Genomic DNA, 23,748 nt, shown 5'->3' with positions numbered 1-23,748 from the left:
TCTAAAATTATAGAAGAGATATTAAAATCTGCTAAAGCGTCAATTTCGAATGCACAAGAAAATGTCCTGCGGACTTTACCGATGCGATCAACGAATGTGGTGTTATGTCAAGGCCGCAAAAGGGATTTCTTGAGACAAGAGTCAATGAGACCCAGTGTTTATCTGGTGGTTATCTTTTAAGAGGAAGAGATGGAAGAGACGGGCGAGACGGGCTTACTGGAGAAAAGGGCGCGAGGGGCCCTGTCGGTGAAAAAGGCGACATCGGAATCGGAGAGCCCGGCCCTATTGGACTGAAAGGAGATGCTGGTATTATCGGCGAGCGAGGCCCAATTGGAAAACCTGGAGAACAAGGAGAGCCAGGCAAAGCATGTGAGCCAAAACCACGAGTTGCTTTTAGAGCAGAAACATTCAGGTCCAAAGAGAATGTCATTCCTTTCAATGATGTTCTTATGAATTTGAATGATATCAATCCTGATCATGGTACTGGCATTTTCACTGCACCAACCGACGGCTTATATTCTTTCACTGCTGCCGCTTGGGCATTGGTTTTCGCTGATTATTTATATGTATCATTAATTTTAAAATATAGAGTCTTCCTTGTATAAGTATTTTTTATTTGATAGAATGTTCATGTAATTTGAAATCCAAAAAGGCGAATGGTCAAACTGGGATAAAGATACCATGAGATTTTTTTAGAGAGGGAGAAGGCCCCTGGCCTCGCTTCCCCGTTTCACTTTCGGGGAAGTCTAGAAATTTCTTTCAGCTCCTGTTGGGTACCTCAGAATAAAGAATTTAGAGTGCGGCGCACTGCGGAAGAATACCTTCATTTGATTGGTTAGCCGCGCTAGGCGCGCGCGGCTAAACTGAGAGTCCCAGAGGGCTTAGGACCCTCAGATTCTCAGATCTCCCTTTAGAAAAAAATCTCATGGTACGAGATAATTCAAAATCAATTTCACATGTTTAATCTAAGGTAAGTTTTCACGAATAAAAAATCTTTTTTTTTTTACATCTAAATATCATTCATGCGTATTTAGGATTCTCAATCCTCAATAACAGCAGCTGCGGTTCTTGATCTAAAAGCAAATGATAAAATTGATGTTTATCTTCAATCTGGTTCTGTTTATGGTTCTAGTCCGGACTCATCTTTTTCTGTTTTCTCTGATTTTTTAATCTCATAAGTAATGAATCAGTTATGATTTATTTGTTATGTTTATTTCAATATCTTTTTCAAAAATAACCCGACTCCTCACAATTTTCTCAGAACTACTTTCTTCACTGTTCAAAACAAGATCTTTAATTTTTCGAAAAACGAGAAATAGGTCTGAACTTTTGTATTTATTCGGGTTTCGTAATGATTATTTTCGGAATAATATTCTTCTCCGTAATTGCATGAAAATAGCGCTTCTGCTGATTTCGTGAATCCCACCAAGTAGTCAAAAATAAACTTCCATGAACTGTTATTTTCATTTACCAAATATATTTTAAAAACTCTTCCATGATTTCAATGCTTTCACTGAGATTGGCAAATGATTTCTTGGAGATTGAAACTCTGGTAGCAAAAAGTCGCCAAATGTATGACCAAACAAGAGACGCCATAATAACACGCTTTGAGATAATTTGTTATTGAAAAATTTGCACCATCGCAGGACTGAAAATGATTATTGAAACAAATGATGATTATTGAGTTTACCCGATAAAGTCTAAATTCGTCATCATTAGCGATACGGGTTGTGTAGACGAGAAAGCACGAAGATAAAGAGCAGAAAACGCCAGAGCCGCTTGTCAAAAATTGTATGATCAGCCGCCGTTGATTATCGTAATACGGGATGTTCTTTTTTTAGAGTTACGGGCATTTTTTTTGAAAAAAATTTACGAAAAAATCGGAATTGACATTTTTTGCCGATTTTTCGGGTAAAAATAAAACCATAACTCGCTCAATTGATGAACCATTTCAGCAGAAACAGACAGGATTTCTAGCATCGTGCAAAGATAAATCAGCTCGCCATTTTCAAACAACACTCCAGTGGACAAAATAAGGTCGGAGAGGAAGAAAAAATAATTGCTGACCAAAAGAAAACATAGAAGAGTCAAGCAGATGCAAACTTGGGAAAGATTTTAAAATAATCTCGGAAACTAATGTTCTTTTTTTTCAGATTACGGCTATTTGCCTGTTGGCCAATCAGATTTTCGCTATTTTTCTGTCGGCCAATCAGATAACCGCTTGTTGGCTGTTGGCCAATCAGATTTCCGCTTTTTGACTAATGACCAATTAGATTTCCGTTTTTAGCCTGTCAGCCAATCAGATTTCAGAAAAAATGATCTCAAATTCATTATTTTACTTTATTTTGAAAAATCTTTCCTTTTATGTTTTTTCGCAAAACTTTCATAATTTCTCTTCATTTCATTTTTTTCCTTTTAATTTAACATTTTCAATTTGAAATATCTGCCTGGTGGAGTCTCTCTTTATCTTCAATATCGGGTCTATTGATTTTCATTTTTGGAATGCGGGCTTCTCATTAATTAATTTAATTTAGACATTGCGCTTGTAAATTACATTAACTTTTTATTTCAATCTGACGTGCGCTCTTGTATTTTACCAGTGATTCAATTCAGTAGGCGCTCAAACTATCAACTTGAGGATTTTTAAGATTTTCAGAAAAAAAAATCGAAATTTTGCCGCCGCCCAATTTATCGTGTTTAGCCAGTTTGCTAAACATAAATCGAGGGGCTTGTGAATCATTTCGCGTGAACGGATTATTAAACATATTTTGTCAACCAATAATTTTGATGCTCAGATATGATTTTCTAAAAAAGCCTGACAAATGGTTTAAGGACCCCCCCCCTCCCCCGTCAACAATTTTCGATAAATTTATTTTCGGAATTTCAAAATTTCGACCCTGGAAATGGATTCTACAGGTCAAAAAACGATTTTGAGGTTTCATTTTTTGGGGGTCTATCTCGACTCTAACACCCTCAAAATCGCATTTGACAATTGGACTTCACGAAAATCGACGAGTTTGCCCTAATTTCCCCTGATTTTCTTAGTCAAAAATTCCTCCTATCAAGTTTTTAAAGGAAGTTTAACCAAAGGACGCATTTAAAACCAAAAATGTGGTATTTTTAAAAATTGATTTCGTTTATTTTTGTTTAACCTTACGCCGCCAAACTAAAATTTCAACCCCCGCCGCCAAATGTGCCATATATGGCACATCATCTTTTCCGTCGTCCTAGGCCCCATATAATGGCCGAACCCGAACCTCAACCTAGATCCGAATTTGAACCAGGACCCGAGCTCAAAAATGAACCCAAACCCAAGCCCAGACTATTGCCCGAATATGAGTAAAAATGGAAGAACCCGATATGATGACGGAGAGAAAAATGGGTGTTGGAAAGCCCTTGTGCCATATATGGCACATTTGGCGGCGTAGGGTTAAGCTTTCGGACTTGTTTGTCCATCTTCAGAAACAGTGAGTGGCAGAGATAACAATTTTGCACACTCTTATCTCTGCCACTCACTGTTTCTGAAGATGGACAAACAAGTCCGAAAGCTTAAACAAAAATAAACGAAATCAATTCAATAAAAGATGTCATCTTCGAGAAAATTTTTAAAAATTTCCATTTTTTGAAGGAAAAAGCTGACGGGGGTCCTTAACCCTACGCCGCCAAATGTGCCATATATGGTACAACGTCTTTCCAACACCCATTTTTCTCTCCGTCATCATTTCGGTTTCTTCCACTTTTATTCATTTTCGGGCAATAGTCTGGGCTTGGGTTTGGGTTCATTTTTGAGCTCAGGTTCTGGTTCGAGTTCGGATCATGGTTAAGGTTCGGGTTCGGCCATTATAAGGGGCCTAGAAAGCGACAAAGATTTTGGTTCAAAAATCTTGAAAATTGTCGCTACCAGGGTTCCAATTCTGGCTGAGCGCTAAGCGACATCTGAGCGTGAGCGAGCGATGAGCGAGCGAGCGATCGCTCACGCTCCGCTCACTCAACTGATTTTCATAGAGAACCGCTCAGTCGCTCGCTCGCTCAAGGGCAAAAAATATGATAGCTGAGCGAGGTTTGAGCGAGATCCGAGCTGTTTTCCCTTTTTTTATTTTTTTATAAATAAATTAATACCAAAACAGAGGAAGAGTTTTCTCACAGTTCTGTTTCTACGCCAGGTAAGGTTCTTCCTAGCCACTCGACATTTTTGAGAAGACCAAAAGTGTACTTGAAGCCATCAAGCATATTTTGAACAATGTTTGTTTGAGCAGTGTCTTCCTCGACGGTGTTGTAGAAGTTGTCCTCCTTGATGATTTTTCCGATGACTTTCATGTTGTCAGCTTGCTCTTTCAGCGTTGTCTCACAATCGACAAAAAGGGCTGGGAGTGAGTCAATGTTTGCTTGTGATTCATCATCAAGGGCAACTATTTGGGCTCGATCTTCTGGGTTTTGGGCGATTCGGGAGGCATGGGTGGTGTTAATGATGTTTTGGTGGAATATTCGAGCTAAGAATTTTTTAAAAAAGGTTGGTCAATCAATTTGGCGAACGTCTTAAAATCCATAATCTCGCACTTTATGTGCTCTTACACAGCGCCCTTTTCCTTCTGAGTGTAAAGAGCTCGTAAAAAATGCGCGATTTTGCTTTTAAAAATTGCATTGTGGGTTCTTTTACCTAATTGAAAACGTTCGTGGGATTCACGAAGAACGTTGGGCATCCTCAAAATTCTCTCGAGAAAAGCAGTTTTTTTCTGTTTTGAAAATATTCCGACTGACGCAAGCTCCGCTTTTTACGATTAGAAAAAGGGAAAACGCGTGAGCAATCAAAGTAAATTTGCTTTCAAGTGAATCATAAAATGACTCTCAAATATTCTTTCCGCAGCGTTTCTTCAGCAATTGCGTTTGAAAATGCAGTATTTTGGGTTGAACATTAATAATCGCCGATTTATAATAATCATCCTTGTTTTCCGTCGCCGCTTCTAACCCTGTTTGTATCGTATTCATAGGATCAAGTAAATTTAGAACTCGTGACTAAGCGCTTTACTACTTTTCTTTGATGCGGCGGCGCTAGAGAGCGCGTTTTCGTGATTTTCCGCGCCCCGCGGCCGCCTGCTGCGCCGTAAAGACCTCAGTATCCTTCCCTTTTGCAAACGCTGAACTAAACACTTTTTCAATATTCTGAATAATCAAACCTGAGATTCGAACAAAACGAGAGATTTCGACAACGAAAAATTAAGAAAAACAAAGAAGACTTTTTTGTAAGTAAATTCTCAATAGAAAAGTCAAATTAACAATAAACGAATTGTTAAAAGTTATTCAAATTATGGTTTTTGATGAAAAAAATCAGTTTGGTAGCCGGCTCGAATCTAAAATCGAAAAAAAATAACGAATTTAAATATCAAGTTTAAGACAAATCAGATGTCTGCATTAAGATCCTAGGCCAATCAGATATCAGAAAAAATGCTCGTGAATAGGTTTTTCTACTTTTTCGTTTTCGTCTATTTTCTAATTTTTCTTCTTGAAAAATTGAAAAAAAAACTCAAGAAAAAGACTCTTAATATAATTAAATTGCCCTTCTCTGCGAGGGCTTCTTCTAAAGATCTTCTCTTGAACACTTCTCTTTTGTGCAAAGTGTCCGCCGATTTCATGGTGGGAACGTGGCCCGCCGCACTCGCCTTTTTGATTATCTTAGGAGCCGAGCTTAGCGCCAAGCAAAAATAATTATTTTTAACTTGTCCAGTTTTTTTTTTCACGAAAAATTTCGCTCAACCAAGCAAAGAAAAAGACAATTTTTTGTGTCAGATTTTTTCTTAATTTTATTATTTTAATTTTTTTTAATTATGAAAAATTTTATCAGTATTGAAATAAATTATTAAGTAAAAAATTATTTATCAAAATAAGTTTTTTTTTATTTTAATAATTCATTAAAATATTTTTCATTAATGAATGAAAATATAATTTTTAATATTTTATTTAAAAATATATTTTTTCGCGAAAAAAAAAATTTTTTTTTGAAAAAAAGATGTGTTGCTTGAGTTCTATTTTCCGCGGAGTAATTTTCTAATTGTAAGATGTCCATTTCTCGCGGCATGTCTTTTTCTAAACAAAAAGCGACCGCGAGTTTGGCAGAGTTGGGGCAGCGGCCGTGTCTTTTTGAACGATTCGGAATGCGCTAGTTATGACTTCGGCAAGTGTTCATGATTCACGTCACTTGAGCTCGGCATGCCACGCTCAATCGTTACATATCCACGGAGCACTCGTTTTCTCTTAAGATCACCCGAGATTATCTACTTCCGTCGCCATCGATTTTTACGCAGAAAATTTGAACTAATCGCACTGTATTGCGTTTCATTCTACGATTTGTCGCGACTTCTAAAAGCCAACCGAAATTCAACACTCTGGTGCTATTATTATGGATCACCAACCTGAGCAAAAAACCTGAGTCAGGATTTGAAATCTCTAAAATGAAAAGCCGCTGAGCTGTTTTTTTTTATAAACGAAGCCGCAAAGCGTCTTCGAAATATTTCCCCCTCAACCTATCAAGACTTCTGGCGAAGTCGCTTTGCGGCTTCGTTTTTGGAAAAAGCCGCTCCGCGGCTTTTCAGTAAATTCTTCAACCAAGTCGATTTGACGTCCCATTTGCGAAAAAATCTTATCTTTTCTAAAACTCCAAAATCTTCTCAATCTTTTAATCTGTCAAAATCCGCCATTTGAATTCTCGCGCTCAAGTCTTATCAGTCATGACTTGCTGTCTCTCCTCTGACAAAGACATGGGGTCTTATTCATTCTGAGCGGGATATCAGCCAAATATTTATCAACACAGCAGGAGACCGCGGCGAACAACTCAAGCGACAGATGCGTGATAACGATAATAAATTGTTAATAAAAGAAACTTCCCCGTAAAGCTGACACGGATTAAATTTTTCATCTCCTCACGTTTTGAACCCTTTTTCGTAAAAATCAATCTGACGCTGCTAAAGGTCTTGATCATTGGCTGTGGAGCTCAATCGAAATTAAGGGAGTGCTATAAAAAAGATATAACCAATAATTGACTTAATTTCAGCCGCGAGAATCTATGATTTCTTCTGACTTTTCTAGAAATAGTTCAGAAAGGCCCTAGAAGCAGGGCGGTGTAAAGAACCGACAAAAATTCGACAAATTTCGCGTGGAAATTTCAGCCAATCAGAGACCTGGATACTGCTAACCGGCCAGTCAGCAGCCGAGTAGCCACCCATCCAAAATTTGTCGAAAAATTTTTGTCGGTTCTTGACGCCGCCCCCTTAATTCGTTTGGAACCCCTTTAAATCACCCTTCTTATTTAAAAGGAGCAACTGAGCTTTCCTAAATCCGTGCTCATGTAGAACACAGAGCGCAGCGGAAATCCTCAAGAGCCTCGTTTCCGGCCGCGTCAGTCCTTCTTTATTGAAACCTGATTGATACTTCTTTCGCTAAGAAGAAGCGAAGGGCCTAAAGTATCCGCCACGGAGATCAAGGATGGTCTTACTTTAAAGAAAAGCCGTATAGATTTCAAGCGCCATTTTTGATAATTGAGCAAAATGAGCCAGATTTGATCAAAAGTCGATGTTTTCGGTACTTGGTCAGAGTTGTTTTGAGGGGGCTATTCGGAGTTTGAGGAAAAATAATTTTCGGCTTATCGTTAAAACAACCCTCAATTAGTATTCCCAACACTTCGACTTATGTTCTGCGGTTTCTAAAAAGAATCCCAGGGTGTTTTAGGGATTTAATGTTTTGTGACAAAAATCCGAAATAAATTATATTGTCAATATCAAATTGATATGGAGCATATCATATGGTATATCATTCATATATTAAAAGTATAATATTATAAATCGTTTTCGGACACCCTTAAGGTTGTAGATATCAAGAATCGGCATTTGGCTTCAGCTTTTTCTCCAAAATTTTACAAAGTGACACCCTTATTTTTCTCCGGCAACTAAAAATTCAGACCCTTATCTTTTTCGTATCGAAGTCGAAATTAAATATTTCCTGATTTTTTTTGCACAAGAAATCATAATTTTTGGCTTTCATTAATTGCCTAAAATGAATTTGAGCAGAAAAAATAAGGGTGTTAATTTGATAAAAATTGGAAAAAAAGACTGCAAGGAAATCCGATTATTGACATCTACCCCCTTAAAACTTCCCCTTTCTTGATTCATTTCTCTAAGTACCTCTCTAAGTATCAAACCAACGCCCTATCTTTTCTACGGAAAGCGCGTCAAAACAACCCCGGACGAGGTATTATTAGATCACAAATTACAACTTCACCACAACGTCTCTCTAGAAAAGAAAGTTCACAAAATTCTTATTTCTTAGCTTGAGTTTCAAAAAATATTCGGGGCATTTTTTACTCGGATTATTTAAATTTTACGCGGGATGGGCGGATTCCGATTCAGACGTGTCCCATAATTCTTGTTGAAAAAATAGCCCTAGAAAGGTTCTTTTGGAAATTCTAGCGTTCCGAAATGAAAATACAGTATCTCGAAACACTGACAGTCGACCAGACCGTTTAAACTTTTACGTAACCTTCCTCCCCCGCTGTGTATTCAGCGCGATAGCAGATAACTCCTTATCAAACCGACCGGCTGGTCTCTGACATTTCTGACATCACTTCTGACACAAAATTGACTCGCGAATTCCCACATTTATCAGCCTTCTTTCTTCTAAGAACTTTTTCTTTTGAAATTAAGTGCTTCTTCAGAGAGGAAAGTAAGGGGAAGGGCTTGATATTTTTGGTCGGGAAATCGAGTTTGATTCGCTTTAGAATCGGAACCAAAAATGGGGACTAAAATCGCGCTTGATATTTTTGTCTGAAGATTTGAGATAATCATCAAATCAATAGCTCCCCGGAAATATAATTCAAGGCAAAATAAGGGGCTTGCGATAGGAACCGGCAAAAAATTTCGACAAATTTTGCGTGTGCGGCTAATCGGCTGTTGATTGGCAGGGTTAACGAATCTAGGCTTCTGATTGGCTGAAAAATCCAGGCAAAATTTTCTACCAATCAGAAGCCTTGATTCGGCAAACCGGCCAATCAGCAGCCAATTTTCGAGTTTTTTTTTGGGGGGTTCCAGACGCCATCCCTTAATAAGGGCGTCTCTCTTTTTTGAAGCTTTTTTCTCAAAATTATGCAAAAACGCAAACGCAAAAAGAATTAAAAGTTCATCTTTTCTTAATCCACCAAAAAAGCCCTCTTCTGGTCAATTACCGCCATAATTGGCACGTCACTCTTAAACTTTTAACCGAGTGACATTTTCTTCTCTCATGTCGCATCTGCGCTGTCGTTTTTTAAAAAGGTTGAAATCACGGGCCCTTTTGGTTTTTTTTTATAAAATTTTTTGCGTTCCCACGAAAAAGCGGGACAGAAAATCTGTGAGCTGCGGCCGGGAGAAGTTGAAATTGGGTTTGCATTTTTTCGACGGTGATTTTTTATTCTAAGGAGAAATTGAAAAATAACGGTCAAGAAGCATTAAATTTACTCTAAATAAATAAAGCCAAGAACAATAATGAGCGATACAAAAATTAACAAAGTAACAAACAAGAAACAGTAGGCAAGCAATTTTGTCTGAAAATTGCTTCTGTTTGGACAAATCGTTTCTGCTGGTAAAGCAGATTCCGACTCATTTGGAACATTATGTAAAGAAGGAGGACTGGGTATCGGAGCTTCCTAAAGATGAGTTTGATTTTCCCATGTTTTAATTTACCTGAAGCCCAGTGGGCATTATTTTTCATGCAGACTTCGTACGAAGGCGGCGCGTCAGCAACCTCCTTTATTTGCGAAATCTTTGATTCATTAATGTTTTTTGAATTTGCATAAAAATTATGAAACGAGTATTATTCATTCTCTTCTTTTATCTAGAAAATGAGTGTGCAAATCTTTTTCTCTTTTGTGAGTGTAAACAGATTTTCTGAAAAAGTCCACTTCCTCTTGCGGTAATAATCATTTTAAGTACAGTAGGTATGGTCAAGTTTAGTTTTTTAAGGAAAATCCGCTATTGAGGCTTTTATCAAAAGCCTTTCAAAACCCCGGGTTCGGCAACCTGTGTAGTAAACCTGAGTCAGGAACTTAAAGAGCTCGAATGATAAGCCGGCTTCGTTCTTAAAAAAAGCCGCTGCGCGGCTTATCATTCGAGCTCTTACAGACCCTGACTCAGGTTTTCTTGACAAGTTGCCGAGCCGAGCCAGATATGATTTAACCGATTTTTAAGGACCCCTCCGTCATGTGATAATGACTTTTTCAAACAGGGATATCGGGTTGATCCCCTTAAGATTTTTGATATATTTTTTGAGTATTTTGTAGCTCGATAGCTGCTCTAGGGCACCATAAGGAAAACAAGCTCATAGGTCTCTTAAGGGTGTCGCAACGATATGTTAAAGTGAAAATATTTTTCAAACATGGCTATCATTATGATCACCTTAACTGATCAAAATTTTTGTATGTTGAAAATTTAGCTGAGACCCTTGTCGGGGGCACCGCATCAAGTGTATGATGATACCTTAAGGGTTTCACTAAGAAAAAAGGGTTTGAAGATTGGTGATCGACCGAAAAATGGGCAAATAGAGAATCGACAATAGAGATGAATGATCCTCAGAACTCAGAGAATCGATTCCCGAAAATCGTCAAACATGACGGGGGGGTCCTTAAGGAAATATTCAAAAGTCATTTTAGAAGATTCTCGCTTGAGGTCTTAAATTGCATCCTCGAATCTCGAAAAATTCAGTGACTTAGCGGAACACATGTCCGTCCAGTTAAAAGTCTGCGGAACGTGATTGCCGCTTATCACATCGCTTCAAACTGCAAATTATTATATCGCCTTGTAATGATAAGCCAGCACTTGAAATTATTCATTTTCCGAAATTCAATAATTTCTTTCTAAAAGGAGAATTTGTCGAATCGAATATTTTTGTTTTGGAAGAGTTGTTTGTTGCACGTCGCTAAGTAAGGAGCTCCGGCGCATATCGCGGACGGGCCCGGCGAAATCCGGTTGAAAGGGATTTGAATTTTTGTGGTGAAGTTGGTTTTTCATTTAGCGATTGGCAGAAGCCTTTTGCATTTTCCAGTTTGTTAAGCCTGTTTAGAGAACCTGAGTCAGGATATGTTAGAGTTTCCTGGAAAAGCCGCGATGCAGCTTTTCTTAAATAGAAAGCCGCGAAGCGGCTTCGCCAGAATTTTAAAAATTTTAAGAATAGATATTTTGGCTTCGCGGCTTCGATTTTCTAAGAGCCGCTGCGCGGCTTTTCAGTAAAGTTCTTTTGGACCGGATTTGCGGCTTTTTCAAATACAAAGCCGAAAAGCCGCTTTAACAAATTAACTCTTGGAACCTCTTCCAAACTCTTGCAAAGCCGCTTTGCGGCTTCGATTTTGAAAAAGCCGCTCCGCGGCTTTTTACTTGAAATGTTCAAGATCCGATTCGCGGCTTTTACAAAATCGAGTTTCAAAAGGATTTAGATTTTATGGCAAAGCCGCTTCGCGGCTTCGTATTTTCAAAAGCCGCTGCGCGGCTTTTCAGTGAAGAACTCTGAGACCCTTCTTGCAGGCTCGAAAGTTTCCTAACTTTTCGAAAGTAATTGCATATATTTATGCTGGAATAAGCGGCTTCAAAATCCGGGCTGTCAGACGGTGGTTATTCAAGGTTTCGAATTATCTCACAAATGTCTTCAGTCCTTTCTTCTCACGTTTTGGAAAAAGAAAAAGGAGGAGTTTATTATTAAACGGCTCGAATTTGGCGGAAAAAACGTTACCACCGGCCTGTGGGTGAAGGAGATACGAGACCGACGTGGGAGCCCAACGTTTGCTCAAAGACGTCGTTGTGGTTTTGTCTTTTGGTTTTCAGCCCAAAACGACGCTTTTTCTTTCAAGGATGGTTTTTAAAAAGTAAATTTTTATTTTTTTATTAATTTTTTTTAAATAATTTAATTATTTTATTTTTTAAATAAAATAAATTAATTTTTTTCGATTTTAAATTTTTATTTTTCTACAATTAATTATTTTGATAAAATTCTGTTTGATTGTTATTTTAATCCTCTTTTTAGACATTGAAAATCTTCGAAAATTTCTTCCTGAATGGGCAAAAAAGATGAACCCTCGCACGATCGCAAAAAACTGCGCTCCCTGCACAGCGAAATGAAAGATCGGGGACTCGTGGTCGAGCAATCTTCTGAAAAACGAAGACGAAGACGGGAACAGAGGCGGAAAACGGAAGAAGTAGACGCTAGGGCGCTGGAAAAATTGACGAAATCGGCGAAATCGAAGTCGAAATCGCAAAATTGCGTTTCTTTTGCGAAAAAATTGGCGACCGATTCTAGGAACAGTTTTTGAGCGGCGAATTTTTTGGTGTAAAAAGTGTTTTTTCGGCTCTAGAATTGTGAAAATTAAATTGCAAAATCGAAAACTGTAATTGATCAGCTCTCCAAAAAGCGACCGATCTGCGCCATTAAAAAGCAGTTTGAAAAAGCGCAACGAATTCGGCGAAACCAGTTCGAGCGGAGTCCAGAGCGGATCGGCCGATTCCGACGCTGATTCTATCAAGGCTAAGCAGGTTTCGGTATGTCACCTGCTCCCACCAAATACTTTCGCCAAATCTAACTTCGTGTGATTAATTTTCTTTGCGCAAAGGAGCGTAAAAGTTTATTTCTAAATTCTACGTCATCATATTTTTTTTTCATATTCGTAAGCGAACAGGTTCTGTATCTGTTTGCTACTAAGACATACATAAATAGTAAATGAATAACAGATAATTATTTATAATCTATCTTATTTCTTCAAGAAACCGTAATCTTCTTTTTTAATTTTCATGTTTATATTTGAAATAATCTCAGTCAAATGGTAATAAACTAAAATTTTAGCTATCATTTGAATTGTTAGTACGATCGAAAACTCTTTTTTAAAATTGATTTTTAAGATTCAACGATTAATTATTCTCACTAAAGATTATGAATAACTTGAAAGTAAAATGACTTGTCTTATCTCGAGATCTCTAGAACTTTATTTTCTAGTCACTATAATTATGAAAAAATGAATCTTTATCAGTAATTTTCGCACCTAGTAAAATTGAACAGAGGTAAACAAACCTACTCTCACAAGCGTTATTCGTCTTATCGGAATAAAGAAATAATTTTTTTTTAAATTTTTATTAAATACAACTTATTAAAATTTCTAGCGAAAACAAAAGCGCGAGCGAAGTTCGGTAACTTCTAATTCCAAGAGAAAGACGTCCTCCGAGTCCGAAATCGAGGATCTTGCGGTGAGTTCCATTTCCCTCTTCTGCCGCTTTTGAAACAATATTTCAGGGAATGCTGAGGATCAAGGCCAAAGAAAGAAAACAACGAGCGATGGAAGCAAAAGTCGAAGATTCAGAAAGAAAGCTTGCTGATTTTGCTGCAAGACTTACTGTTCGGAAAAATAAGGTAAATTTTTATGCAGTTCTTGTGTTATTAATAAAAGGAGATAATCCTTGGCTAACGCATAGACGTTTTAAGCTTACAAAAAAGTTGTCGTCAAAAATGGCTTTTCCTAAAAACCACTTTTGATCACTCATTAATTTTTTATGGTTTCTTTGCTTTCAATTTTCAAAATCATTTTGTTTAGCTTGAAGATCTCCATTCCAAATTAAAGGAGCGAAAGCAGAAACTCAAAGATCGCGAAGGAAAACTAAAAGCTTTTGAAAAACAAATCTCCGAACGCGAAGGAATGTGTGAGCTCCTCTTGAATATTCCATCGACAAAGAGAGAGATATACAGTTGTAGAATTTTTGAAGAGTGTCAGGAAAAATAATCGACAAATTTTGCGTGGGCTATTCGGCTGCTGATTGGATGCTTCGCCGGATCCCGGCTTCTGATTGGTTTAAAATTTCCGCGCAAAATTTGTTAAAATTTTTTGTCGGTTCCCCACACCTCGCCGAATTTTGTTTGTTTTGGTACAAAAATGAAAAGTACGGTTCAAGGGAAAATATTTTTGTGAGCTGTAATGCCTCCTTCTTTGGAGCGAGGTATTTCCGACTCGGCGGAAAGTAGAACCCCGGGGAGCGGCGAGTCTTAAGGGGACAGTGCTCATACAGAAACAGAAAAATTACGAGCAAAGGCGAAAGTTGTCAGACATCATGAAGCAGCACTACGTCATGAAGAGGTTGGTAGTTTAAATTAATTGAAATTCATGTTCAATCATTCAATTTCCTCGAAGATGATCTGAAGTGGTCCGGAGATTGACCAGTATTTAACACTTTAACCTTTCAGGGCAACGTCAGCCGGCGGGAACATTCCGTCACTGCCAAGCTGCAGCAGCTGGAAGCTAGAACAACTCTTGTCACGGCGAAGGAGAAAATCGGCGAGGAGATTTCAACGCTCGCGAAAAAACAATATTATCAAGTAAGAATAACACCTAAAAATTATTTAAGAAATTTTTGTTTTCAGTCGACTTTTGGCCTGAGCGGAGTTTACAACACGAAAAAAGGTAAGTCCTGCGAATCTCTGGACGATCTTTCAGACATCGACTCAGAAGACCTCGAGAAGCAGATCAAAAATTTAAAGCTCAAGCCTGTTTCTCTTTCCAAAAAACAAGTCGGTCTCCTTTTATAAAAAATGACGACTTTTGTTTATTTGAAGCCTTTTTATAGAAAGATAACGTATTCGCTTGATTTTGACCGCCACAAAATCAATTGAATCAATGCTTGACTAACTAATAAAAATTGTACAGATGACGAAAAACACTGCTCTATTTGAAATTTGCTTGAATTTCAAACTGTTTTCGGAAAAATAAATAAATTTTTAAGAAAAAATTTATTGTAATCTGTGAAGAATAATAAAAATACTGTATTGTTGATAAAGACAAATTCTTAACATATGACATACCGCGGTTGGCATTTCTGACTGACTAAAGCATATTTCATTAGCACATTTCGCAACGCTAAAACATAGGGCGTTTGTGCTTACTAGGCCCTCGTAACCTATCTAGAAAAATAAAATTAGTCAGTCAGAAATGCCAACCGCGGTATTATATGTCATATATATTATATGTCACATATAACATATTATTGAAAAGTCCAAAGCCAAATATCGTCTTCCATTTTCTCAGATTCCGGTTTTGAAATATATGATGCTTTTTTCGATATAAATAATCGTCAATAATTTTGATTTCTTTTTTAAACATATGTTATCGATTCCTATCAAAAGATCGTAGCCATCAAATGTATTATATTTTATTTTTAAAGCGGATCGCTCATTGCCGTCTTTGATACTCCATTTGTCATTCACATGAATTTGAAAAGTTTCTGGCTACAAAATCATTATCGACAATAACGATAGATATCACAAACTTTATTTGGATGCGGAACCATTCTCCACATGGTACCGTTATTTCCTAGTTCAATCATTTCTCCAGCATCATAAACCCAGACCCATTGCTTGTTATTTTGACGGTCGACGGTTTCAATTTTCGCTGTAAAATGACCGTTGTCTTGTTTATTCATCTCTACGAATTTAATTTTTTCCCCTCGATTATTCTGTAAAGCAGCGAGACAAAATTGGTTGCCTTCCCAAATACTAACTTCTTCAATCCCTCTTCCTTCTAACAACAAATTAAACTCTTCTTTTTGAGTCGTTGTTGAAGTAGTAATTGTTGTCGTTTGTGTTGTTCCAGCTTTTGTTGTTGTTATTGTCAATAATTCACAATTTTTGCCAGTAAAACCATTTTGACAATCGCATATTATATTTCCATTTTCATAAGAGCAAACGCCAGAATTAAGACAAGGATTTGGATCACAATATTTGATTTCACAGTTTTGACCATAGTATCCTTCAATGCAATTGCAAACATAAGAATTCCCGAGATTAAGACAAGTTCCGCCATTGAGACATCGATCAACATCACACGGTAAAAACTCACAGTTTTCACCACTTATATCCCCAAAACAGTTACACTTATATTCCTCCTCAATAACAAGGCATTGTCCGTTTTGATTGCAGGGATCAGGAAAACACGGAGATTGATTATGAGTGATAGTTTGCTGTTTTGTCGTTGTAGTGACTTCCGAATCTGGACAAATCGTTTCAAGTCGACAGCTTAAAAGGGCTTCTCCGCAATAGCCCTTGTTATCACAAATGACATCATGCCAACGTCTGCCTGAGAAATAAATACCATCAGTAAAGCCTGCTTGGGCGCAAATCTCATTAACATTGTCTGGTTGCTTCATAAAAGGAGTGTCATCCCAATACAAAAACGTCGCTGGAGATCCGTCAGCATTGAACCAAACATCATTATTACCACTTTTTTGTTTATAACCTATTTTATAATATATTTAAGAAATAGATTATAATAAATACCCAAATATTCTTTACGAAGAGTAGTCGTTCTTCGATAATCTTCAAATTCTATCTCGTTTCTGAAAAATGCCACATAACCGACGGTATCATCGAATTGAAGTGCCTCCAAAAAGCACTCTCGTTCCATCGCGGAAAAATGAAGATTCTCATCGTATCGAGGGACAAACCAAAGCTTTGGCTCGCAAGAGGTTTGTGTTATTGTTATCGGTGTGTTTATCTGATCTGCAGTTGATGTTTCTGGAAAAAGTTGTTTTGTTGTTGAAGAAAGAGAAACAGTTTGATCTGCTGGTGTGTAAGTCGTTTCGGGTGTCGTTTTTAAAGATTTTGTAAGAAGAGTTGGTCTGATATTTGGTGTAGATAAAGAATGAACTGAAGTCGTAAAACAAGTTGAGTCTTGAATACTTGACAGAGAAGACTCTGTGTAAGTTGAAGTTGTCGTAATTGTTTTTGAATTCTTGTACACGATCGGAATTGTAATCATAAGGCAGAGAGAAGAAAGACCAACTGAAATATTTTGACACCGGTTTTTAAAGACTATCGAATTTCTGATCTTGACCACTTATTCAGCTTATTTAACCTTATCTCTTACCAAATATAAAACATATTTTTCGTTTATTCCTCTCAATTCGTTTCAAAAAATCGATCATTTCCCCCGTTTGGATGTGTTTAAAAGACAATTTTGATTCATATTAACGACCAGTACCGAGATTTTATCAAATTGACAAAGATTTTGATACTGTCAGGATAACAGATGGTAATTATTCCGGAATATCACTGTCAGAAAGTAAATTTGATTCTTAACTCATCTGTCGATAATGTCATTCACAAGGATGCCTTGATTTCAGAAACTTGAATTTCTCGTTTTTTATCTTTATAAAGATATCATGATCTGAGTTGAGTTTACAAAATGAAAAAATATAAGTCCTTCGAATCTTTGGACGATCTTTCAGACATCGACTCGGAAGACCTCGAGAAGCAAATCAAAAATCTAAAGCTCAAGCCTGTTTCTCTTTCTTTCAAACAAGTCGGTCTTCTTTAATAAGGAAGAATTACGACTTGTGCTTATTTGAAAACTTTTAAAATAAAATGTGTTCGCTGAATTCAGACCGCCACAAAATCAGTTGAATCAATGCTTGACAAACAAATAAAAATTGTACAGATGACGAAAAACACTGTTCCATTTGAAATTTACTGAAATTTCGAGTTGTTTTCGGAAAAGTAAATGACTTTGTAATAAAATAATGACTTAAATCACTGAAGAGTATTGACAAGACTGTGAATACAGTTGTTGATAAGCGTCCTTCTAAATAGAAAATTCTGAACTTATTATTGAAATGTCCAAAGCCAAATATCGTCTTCCATTTTCTCCGACTCCGGTTTTGAAATGTATGATGCTTTCTCCGATATAAATAATGATTATATATTTAAATTTCTGAAGCATATGTCATATCTAATCGATTCCTACTAAGAGATCGTAGCCATCATATAAATTGTACCCAATTTTTAAAGCAAATCGCTCATAGCCGTTTCCGATACTCCATTTGTCATTTGCATGAATTTGATAAGTTTTTGGCTACAAAATGATTATCGAAAAAATCAAACAATTTTGCAAACTTTATTTGGATGCGGAACCATTCTCCATGTAGTACCGCTATTTTTCAACTCAATCATTTCTCCACCACCAGGGACCCAGGCCCATTGCTTATTATTTTGTCGGTCGACGGTTTGAATTCTGGCCGTAAAATGACCATTGTTTTTTCTATTAATGTTCACAAATTTAATTTTCTCCCCTCGATGATTCTTCAAAGCAGCAAGACAAAATTGGTCGCCGACCCAAATGCTCACTTCTTCAATCCCTCTTCCTTCCAACATCAAATTGAAATCTTCTTTCTGAGTCGTTGTTGTTGTTGTTGGTGTTGTTGTTATTAAAGTTGTTGTTGTAGGAGTTGTCGATATTATCTCACAACTCTTGCCAGTGAAACCATTCGGACAATTACATTTAAAATCTCCATTTTCGATCGAGCAAACTCCCGAATTATCGCAAGGATTTGGATCACAAATATCGATTTCACATATTTCCCCAGAGTATCCGTAAACGCAAGTGCAAACAAAATAATTCCCAAAATTGAGACAAGTTCCGCCATTTAAACATCGATCGACATCACACGGTAAAATCTCACAGTTTTTACCAGTTATATCGCCATAACAGTTGCATTTATAATCTGACCCGATTGTTAGGCATTGTCCATGTTGATTGCAGGGATCAGGTAAACATGGAGTCTCTTGGCAGACTTGACCAGAATATCCATCAGGACAGCTGCATTCGCAATTGTCTCCATCGATAAGCGGGGATCCGCCATTCAAACAAAGTTTTTGATCGCAAGGATTTTCAGTTGTTGTCGGTTGTTTTGTCGTTGTAGTGACTTCCGAATCTGGACAAATCGTTTCAAGTCGACAGCTAAAGAGGGCATCTCCGCAGTAGCCCGTGTTTTCACAGTCGACATCATGCCAACGTCTACCTGAGAAGTAAATACCATCAATATAACCTGCTTGAACGCAAATCTCATTAACATTATCTGGCTGCTCCATGGAAAGAAAGTCATCCCAATACGTAAACGTCGCTGGAGATCCGTCAGCATTGAACCAAACAGCATTATCACCTGTTCTCTGTTTGTAACCTTTTTAATAATAGATAATAGAAAAAAATAATTGTAAGTACCCAAATATTCTTTACGAAGAGGAGTCATTCTTCGATAATCTTCAAATTCTGTCTCATTTCTGAAAAATGAAACATAACCGACAGTATTTTCGAATTCGAGTGCCTCAAAGTTGCATATTCGCTCCATCGCGTAAAAATGCAGATCCTCCTCGTAGTGAGGGACAAACCAAAGCTTCGGCTCACAAGTACTCTTTGTCGTAGGAATCGGTGGGGTTTTATGATGTGCAGTTGTTGTCACCGGAAGAAGTTGTTCTGTTGTAGATGAAAGAGGTACAATTTGATCTGTCGATGATGTCTCTGCTTTTTCAGTTTTTTCTTCTTCGGGAATGACAGTACTGGTTGTTTTTTCCGGAGACGTAAAAGGAATTTTAGCAGTTGACACCAAAGGACTGAGAGGATTTTCAGTCGATATTTCCGTTTGTTCTGTCTCAAGAACGTCTGGAATTTCTGGAACCATTGTGTGAACTTGAGTGATAAAAATTTGTTTTGTTGATGGAGGAGCTTCTGTCGAATCGGGTTTTCCGGGATTTTCCACTGTAGTAGTTAATGTTCTTGTTCCTGTTTTAGTTGTTGAATGTGCAACTGTTAATCCATCTCCAACAGTAATTGTGATCGGTTCCGTTTGAGTAAGATGAACTTGACTTGAAAACAGACTTGATGGGCTCGTGGTTGCCTCAAACTTTGTGGTCTTTGATAGTTCTGCATTTGTCGACTCGATTGTCAAACAGATCGGATTTTCGCAATCAACACATCCGTCCAAACATTTTTCCCCACAGGGGCAACTATCCTTACAATCTAATACAGTCAGATTTTTGTCCAAAAAATACTCATACTGTCAAACTCTCTTGAGCAAATCGATAAGCAATATTCCGCTTCGCAAAGAATCTTACATTGTCCAAAATTATTGACGCAGACGGAGTAACACTCATTATAGAGATCTTGGTCACTTTAATAATGATTAGTTTTTCAATAATAAGAGACTTACGGGCAATTGCGAATAGCTCTTTCCGACTTTTTGCCATAAAGAATTGGTGATGTTATTGTGCTGCTCAGGGCACTCAACCCAACTAAGAAAAAATATCAAAAAAAAAGAAAAAGAAAAGAACTTACAAAATACAGCAAGTGCAATTTTTATTTTGACTTTAACTTCGTCTCTCATTTTCCATAAGTTCGATCTGGCCTGTTCAACTTTCATTTTCGACTTCAAAAAGTTTGTCTTTTTCAAACTATCTGTGTACCTTTCGAGACAGATAAACTTTGGTTCATCGCTTCTCCCGTGCTTCTTTATTTTGATTAACGCAGAATAAAATTGACACATCAAACAACGATAATCTCACAATGTCAAGATCTCTCAATTTGGATTTATTCGGGTTTATCCGTTATGTACAGTGGTCAATATACAAGTGACAGTATCACGCTTAGAATTCTTTGTCCCAGCCGCTCTCTTCAGCGTTATCTCCAGCCATGAAGTCGTCTTCTGGATCGTCGAACTGGTCGAAATTCGTCAAATCGGTTGCGGATGAAACTTGGGGAAGATATGGTGGCTCCATTGTTTGACTCGAAAGACTTTCCCAATCGAAGCCCTGAAAATTATTTTTCTGTCAAAAAGTAAGGAAAACTCACCGTGAACCATTTATTTCGTTTGATATCTTGAATTCCATTTCTTCCATTGCCCAATCTTTCTGAAGGAAATTCTTTCGCCAAATGCCTGATAATCTGCGACGCTGATCTGCTGATTTTATCAACAGGGAAGGGGAACGACTCCAAGCCCTTCAAAGCCATCCTGAAAATTTACTCAGAAAATGTCATGTCGACTGCGATACCTGTAAACTTTCATAGCATCTGCGGAATTATAAGGAGGATTGCCAGTGAGAAGTTCGAAAATAAAGATGCCAAGCGCGTAGAAATCTGCCGAAAAATCGTGGCCTTTGTTGAGAATGATTTCAGGAGGAACATATTCGGGTGTTCCGCAGAAAGTCCAAGCCTTGTGTCCTGAAATTTTTGATGGGAGGATGGTTTGAAAGGATTTTTACCTGGCTTTATTTTCTTAGCAAAGCCAAAATCGCAGAGCTTTGGGTAGCCGCGATTGTCCAAAACCAGATTTTCCGGCTTCAGATCTCGGTAAATAATGTGTTTCGAATGAAGATATGCTAGGAAAACGGATAAAACAAGCGATTGATGAAAGCCATACCAAGACCCTCAACACAACAAGCAGTATAAAATCGCGCCCATTTTTCAGCAAAACTGCCCTTGTTTCTCAAAACTGTCCAGAGTTCTCCACCAAGACAAGGCTCGATCAGCATGTATATGAAGCTAAAAAATGAATACTGGGGGTATCAGATGATTCTTACGTTTTGTCCCGGAAGGTTCTGTAAAGACGGACAACCCATTTTGTATCTATTGAAAATAGAATGTCCCGCTCGTTGAATATGTGCTTTTCTTGAGATGTTTCGACGATGTGTTCTTTTCTCATGACTTTCAGTGCGAAGCTAAAAGAATCCAAATATCATGAAAATGATTTCGAAGAGAAATACCTTGAGGGGAGCTTTGTGCCCTTATTGGGCAATGCCCTCAGGCACTTGACAAGTTCAACTCGCCCGAATCCACCAACTCCGAGAGTTCCAAGGGGCTAGAAATTTAAGAAATATCTCTTCTATATTTGCCTCTTTTGACACACCTTGAGATCAGTAAGCCGAACATCAGAAAAGCTTGGTAGACTCTGGATCATCATGGCGCCCGTTGGCGTCAGTGGAGTGAGACACTCAGCTGAGCTATTTGATGAAATCGACAGCTTATGATCGTCGTCGTAATTTCGCTCGGCAGTTGTTCCAATAAGCGTCACAAAAGCGTCACGGTCAAGTGTCAGGCATCTCACCAGGCCGATCGCCGTACATGTTGCTGTTCTAGAGCTCTTGTAGAAAATTTACGTCTTTCAAGAGCGGTACCTGATTGAGGCTTCATTCAGAAGGGCTTTTTCTCCGAAATATTCACCGCCGGAGAGGGATCGGATAAAGCCAACTTGTTTTTTCGTGACTTCAACTTGGCCTTCGAGAATGATGTAGAAAACATCACCGTATGATCCTTCACGGGTGATGACGTCATTATCCTAAATCATTGGTGAGAATTATAGTGGAGAGTTTTATGATTAATTGAAGAGGATCGTGTGGCAATCTAAACTCTACTGTGGAGAAGGAAGGATTTTAGTAGAATTATTCGAGTTTGTCCTGAAGAAATAAAAACCGTTTGCCCAATTCATCGATATAATTATGGTATTTTAAAAATGAAGAATTTACCTGAAACTCTTCAACTGTCATCGCATCGACAAGTTTGTTTATCTTTCTGTCGGAATAAGTCTTGAGCAGCGATACTTTTCGAAGGAATAATTTGTGCATTTCCCGCTGGGTTTGATTATGAGACACCATAATTTGTCTGAATTATATATTTGTATAACTATTTTTGAAGATATAAATTTTGAGCAACCTGAAAGTCGATCGGTCGATGAACCAAAGGGTACAAGTCGTGAGAGCACGCACTGTAGCTGTTCTTCTGCAATTGTACAGTAAGGCGAGTTCTCCAAGAACGATTCCGCCTGTATCCGAGCCTTGATTATGTACGACCCGTTCATTTTGAAGCACCTGAATTCGGGCTTGAAATCATAGAGGAAAATTTTTTCCCCACAATTCAATCATCGATAAATGTTTAAAATTTAAACTTTAAATAATCAGTTTATTCAAGCCTTGCCTGAACTTTTCCAGCAGCGAGGACATAAAGCCGCTCTCCCACAGAGCCTTCAACTATAATATCTGTCTTCGGGTCGTAAATCTTCTTTTGCATGCAGTTGACGATTTGTTCAAGCTGCTCGTTCTCCAGACTTTTGACGAAATCATTGCTTTTCAGTGCAGCTTTTATTTTGGTCAAAAATGGTGATTGACCGTTAAATTGGTTTACCAATAAATTTAATTTTATAAATTTAATCAGAGTTGTTTTCCGAAATAAAATTGAAAATTGCTTTTTCGATGTTCTCTCTGATGGTTCCTATTTTGACCGATCCCTAGAAGAAAAGCTTGAGTATGGACGGGCTTCTTCACTTTTGGATCTGTATTCACAATAACTCGTTCATTGAATGGTTCTGCTGAGATTCCAGTTCGTTGTTTCTTTGGTCTGAAAATTTTTTCAGAAGAATCAATTTGATATTTGGTCAATTCTGAAAAAATGTGGGAAATCTAAATTGACAGGAGCTTGCAAATTTACGAGCGCCATGGCAGGCGTTGTTTGCCCAGATGTTCTCGCAAGCAGTGCTTACTGTTTCCAAGATCAGAGTGATTTTGCTACTCTCGCGTGACTAGTCACTAGTCTCCCTACTGTCTACCACAAATTACTGTCAGAATCTTACCTTTCGAGGTATTTGGTCATGGGAGGGCCTTTTTCGCCTTGATTTTGTTGATCTCTGCTTTGTTGCCGATTCAGCGTAATAATTCCCCCAACAGACTTGTCGATAATGTCTTGCATTCTTCTGATCGTCTCTTCTCTCGACTTGAGTTCTTCATTTTGCTTTTCTTTCAGCTTTTCAATCTCTTTATCTTTGTCGATAATGACGTTTTTGAGCCTCTCGATTTCGGACAAAAGAGAGTCGACTTTTCCGGAATCGCTTGAGTTTCCATTTTGTGTGGGCTTTTGATGCGGTCAAGATCCGATGGGTTAAAATTAACTCC

The 23,748-nt window shown here is 37.8% G+C and overlaps 6 protein-coding genes across 6 annotated transcripts; 2 read left to right on the top strand and 4 right to left on the bottom strand.

Moving 5' to 3' along the window:
• On the top strand, positions 1–541 carry LOC145695815 (uncharacterized). Its single transcript, XM_081772849.1, has 2 exons — positions 1–369; positions 413–541. Exons 1-2 carry the CDS (start codon positions 105–107, stop codon positions 451–453), a joined length of 306 nt encoding a protein of 101 aa, XP_081628975.1. The 5' UTR covers positions 1–104; the 3' UTR covers positions 454–541.
• Positions 542–3,963: 3,422 nt separating this feature from the next.
• Positions 3,964–5,622, bottom strand: LOC145695797 (uncharacterized). The gene is made up of 2 exons (XM_081772825.1): positions 4,658–5,622; positions 3,964–4,490 (listed from the first exon to the last, which is right to left on the bottom strand). The coding sequence occupies exons 1-2, from the start codon at positions 4,698–4,700 to the stop codon at positions 4,141–4,143; spliced, it is 393 nt and encodes a 130-aa protein (XP_081628951.1). The 5' UTR covers positions 4,701–5,622; the 3' UTR covers positions 3,964–4,140.
• Positions 5,623–12,369: 6,747 nt separating this feature from the next.
• LOC145695748 (uncharacterized) lies at positions 12,370–14,784 on the top strand. Its single transcript, XM_081772767.1, has 7 exons — positions 12,370–12,545; positions 13,161–13,244; positions 13,291–13,407; positions 13,589–13,688; positions 14,064–14,125; positions 14,233–14,364; positions 14,410–14,784. The coding sequence occupies exons 3-7, from the start codon at positions 13,294–13,296 to the stop codon at positions 14,572–14,574; spliced, it is 573 nt and encodes a 190-aa protein (XP_081628893.1). The 5' UTR covers positions 12,370–12,545; positions 13,161–13,244; positions 13,291–13,293; the 3' UTR covers positions 14,575–14,784.
• A 203-nt stretch (positions 14,785–14,987) lies between these two features.
• LOC145695598 (uncharacterized) lies at positions 14,988–16,813 on the bottom strand. The gene is made up of 3 exons (XM_081772588.1): positions 16,318–16,813; positions 15,312–16,276; positions 14,988–15,270 (listed from the first exon to the last, which is right to left on the bottom strand). Exons 1-3 carry the CDS (start codon positions 16,796–16,798, stop codon positions 15,067–15,069), a joined length of 1,650 nt encoding a protein of 549 aa, XP_081628714.1. The 5' UTR covers positions 16,799–16,813; the 3' UTR covers positions 14,988–15,066.
• A 954-nt stretch (positions 16,814–17,767) lies between these two features.
• Positions 17,768–20,239, bottom strand: LOC145704528 (uncharacterized). The gene is made up of 6 exons (XM_081781985.1): positions 20,147–20,239; positions 20,022–20,103; positions 19,870–19,982; positions 19,037–19,831; positions 17,932–18,995; positions 17,768–17,890 (listed from the first exon to the last, which is right to left on the bottom strand). The coding sequence occupies exons 1-6, from the start codon at positions 20,229–20,231 to the stop codon at positions 17,768–17,770; spliced, it is 2,262 nt and encodes a 753-aa protein (XP_081638111.1). The 5' UTR covers positions 20,232–20,239.
• A 151-nt stretch (positions 20,240–20,390) lies between these two features.
• On the bottom strand, positions 20,391–23,748 carry LOC145695587 (cGMP-dependent protein kinase 1-like). The gene is made up of 14 exons (XM_081772579.1): positions 23,430–23,748; positions 23,090–23,197; positions 22,778–22,940; positions 22,517–22,671; positions 22,330–22,465; positions 21,982–22,142; positions 21,714–21,939; positions 21,571–21,665; positions 21,388–21,525; positions 21,228–21,349; positions 21,070–21,186; positions 20,860–21,028; positions 20,660–20,819; positions 20,391–20,619 (listed from the first exon to the last, which is right to left on the bottom strand). Exons 1-14 carry the CDS (start codon positions 23,543–23,545, stop codon positions 20,455–20,457), a joined length of 2,031 nt encoding a protein of 676 aa, XP_081628705.1. The 5' UTR covers positions 23,546–23,748; the 3' UTR covers positions 20,391–20,454.

Source organism: Oikopleura dioica, chromosome 1, assembly GCF_907165135.1.
Source record: "Oikopleura dioica chromosome 1, OKI2018_I68_1.0, whole genome shotgun sequence".
In the NCBI taxonomy this organism is placed as follows: domain Eukaryota; kingdom Metazoa; phylum Chordata; class Appendicularia; order Copelata; family Oikopleuridae; genus Oikopleura; species Oikopleura dioica.
Note: the sequence above shows the minus strand (reverse complement) of the source record. Positions and strands in the feature narration are given on the sequence as shown.

Excerpts from the sequence above, each read along its gene's own strand:
- LOC145695598 (XM_081772588.1), bottom strand. The coding sequence starts at position 16,798 with ATGATTACAATTCCGATCGTGTACAAGAATTCAAAAACAATTACGACA. Across the intron at positions 16,277-16,317 it reads TCTTCGTAAAGAATATTTGG|GTTATAAACAAAAAAGTGGT; the intron begins GTATTTATTATA and ends ATTATAAAATAG. Across the intron at positions 15,271-15,311 it reads TGGTTCCGCATCCAAATAAA|CCAGAAACTTTTCAAATTCA; the intron begins GTTTGTGATATC and ends ATGATTTTGTAG.
- LOC145695815 (XM_081772849.1), top strand. The coding sequence starts at position 105 with ATGTCAAGGCCGCAAAAGGGATTTCTTGAGACAAGAGTCAATGAGACC. Across the intron at positions 370-412 it reads AGGAGAGCCAGGCAAAGCAT|GTCCAAAGAGAATGTCATTC; the intron begins GTGAGCCAAAAC and ends AGAAACATTCAG.
- LOC145704528 (XM_081781985.1), bottom strand. The coding sequence starts at position 20,231 with ATGAAAGTTGAACAGGCCAGATCGAACTTATGGAAAATGAGAGACGAA. Across the intron at positions 19,832-19,869 it reads TTGCTCAAGAGAGTTTGACA|ATTGTAAGGATAGTTGCCCC; the intron begins GTATGAGTATTT and ends TGACTGTATTAG. Across the intron at positions 18,996-19,036 it reads TCTTCGTAAAGAATATTTGG|GTTACAAACAGAGAACAGGT; the intron begins GTACTTACAATT and ends ATTATTAAAAAG.
- LOC145695748 (XM_081772767.1), top strand. The coding sequence starts at position 13,294 with ATGCTGAGGATCAAGGCCAAAGAAAGAAAACAACGAGCGATGGAAGCA. Across the intron at positions 13,689-14,063 it reads ACAAATCTCCGAACGCGAAG|AAAAATTACGAGCAAAGGCG; the intron begins GAATGTGTGAGC and ends ATACAGAAACAG. Across the intron at positions 14,365-14,409 it reads CGAAAAAACAATATTATCAA|TCGACTTTTGGCCTGAGCGG; the intron begins GTAAGAATAACA and ends TTTTGTTTTCAG.
- LOC145695797 (XM_081772825.1), bottom strand. The coding sequence starts at position 4,700 with ATGCCCAACGTTCTTCGTGAATCCCACGAACGTTTTCAATTAG. Across the intron at positions 4,491-4,657 it reads CCACGAACGTTTTCAATTAG|CTCGAATATTCCACCAAAAC; the intron begins GTAAAAGAACCC and ends AAAAATTCTTAG.
- LOC145695587 (XM_081772579.1), bottom strand. The coding sequence starts at position 23,545 with ATGCAAGACATTATCGACAAGTCTGTTGGGGGAATTATTACGCTGAAT. Across the intron at positions 22,941-23,089 it reads CATACTCAAGCTTTTCTTCT|AGCTGCACTGAAAAGCAATG; the intron begins AGGGATCGGTCA and ends GACCAAAATAAA. Across the intron at positions 21,666-21,713 it reads TTCGGCTTACTGATCTCAAG|CCCCTTGGAACTCTCGGAGT; the intron begins GTGTGTCAAAAG and ends TTAAATTTCTAG.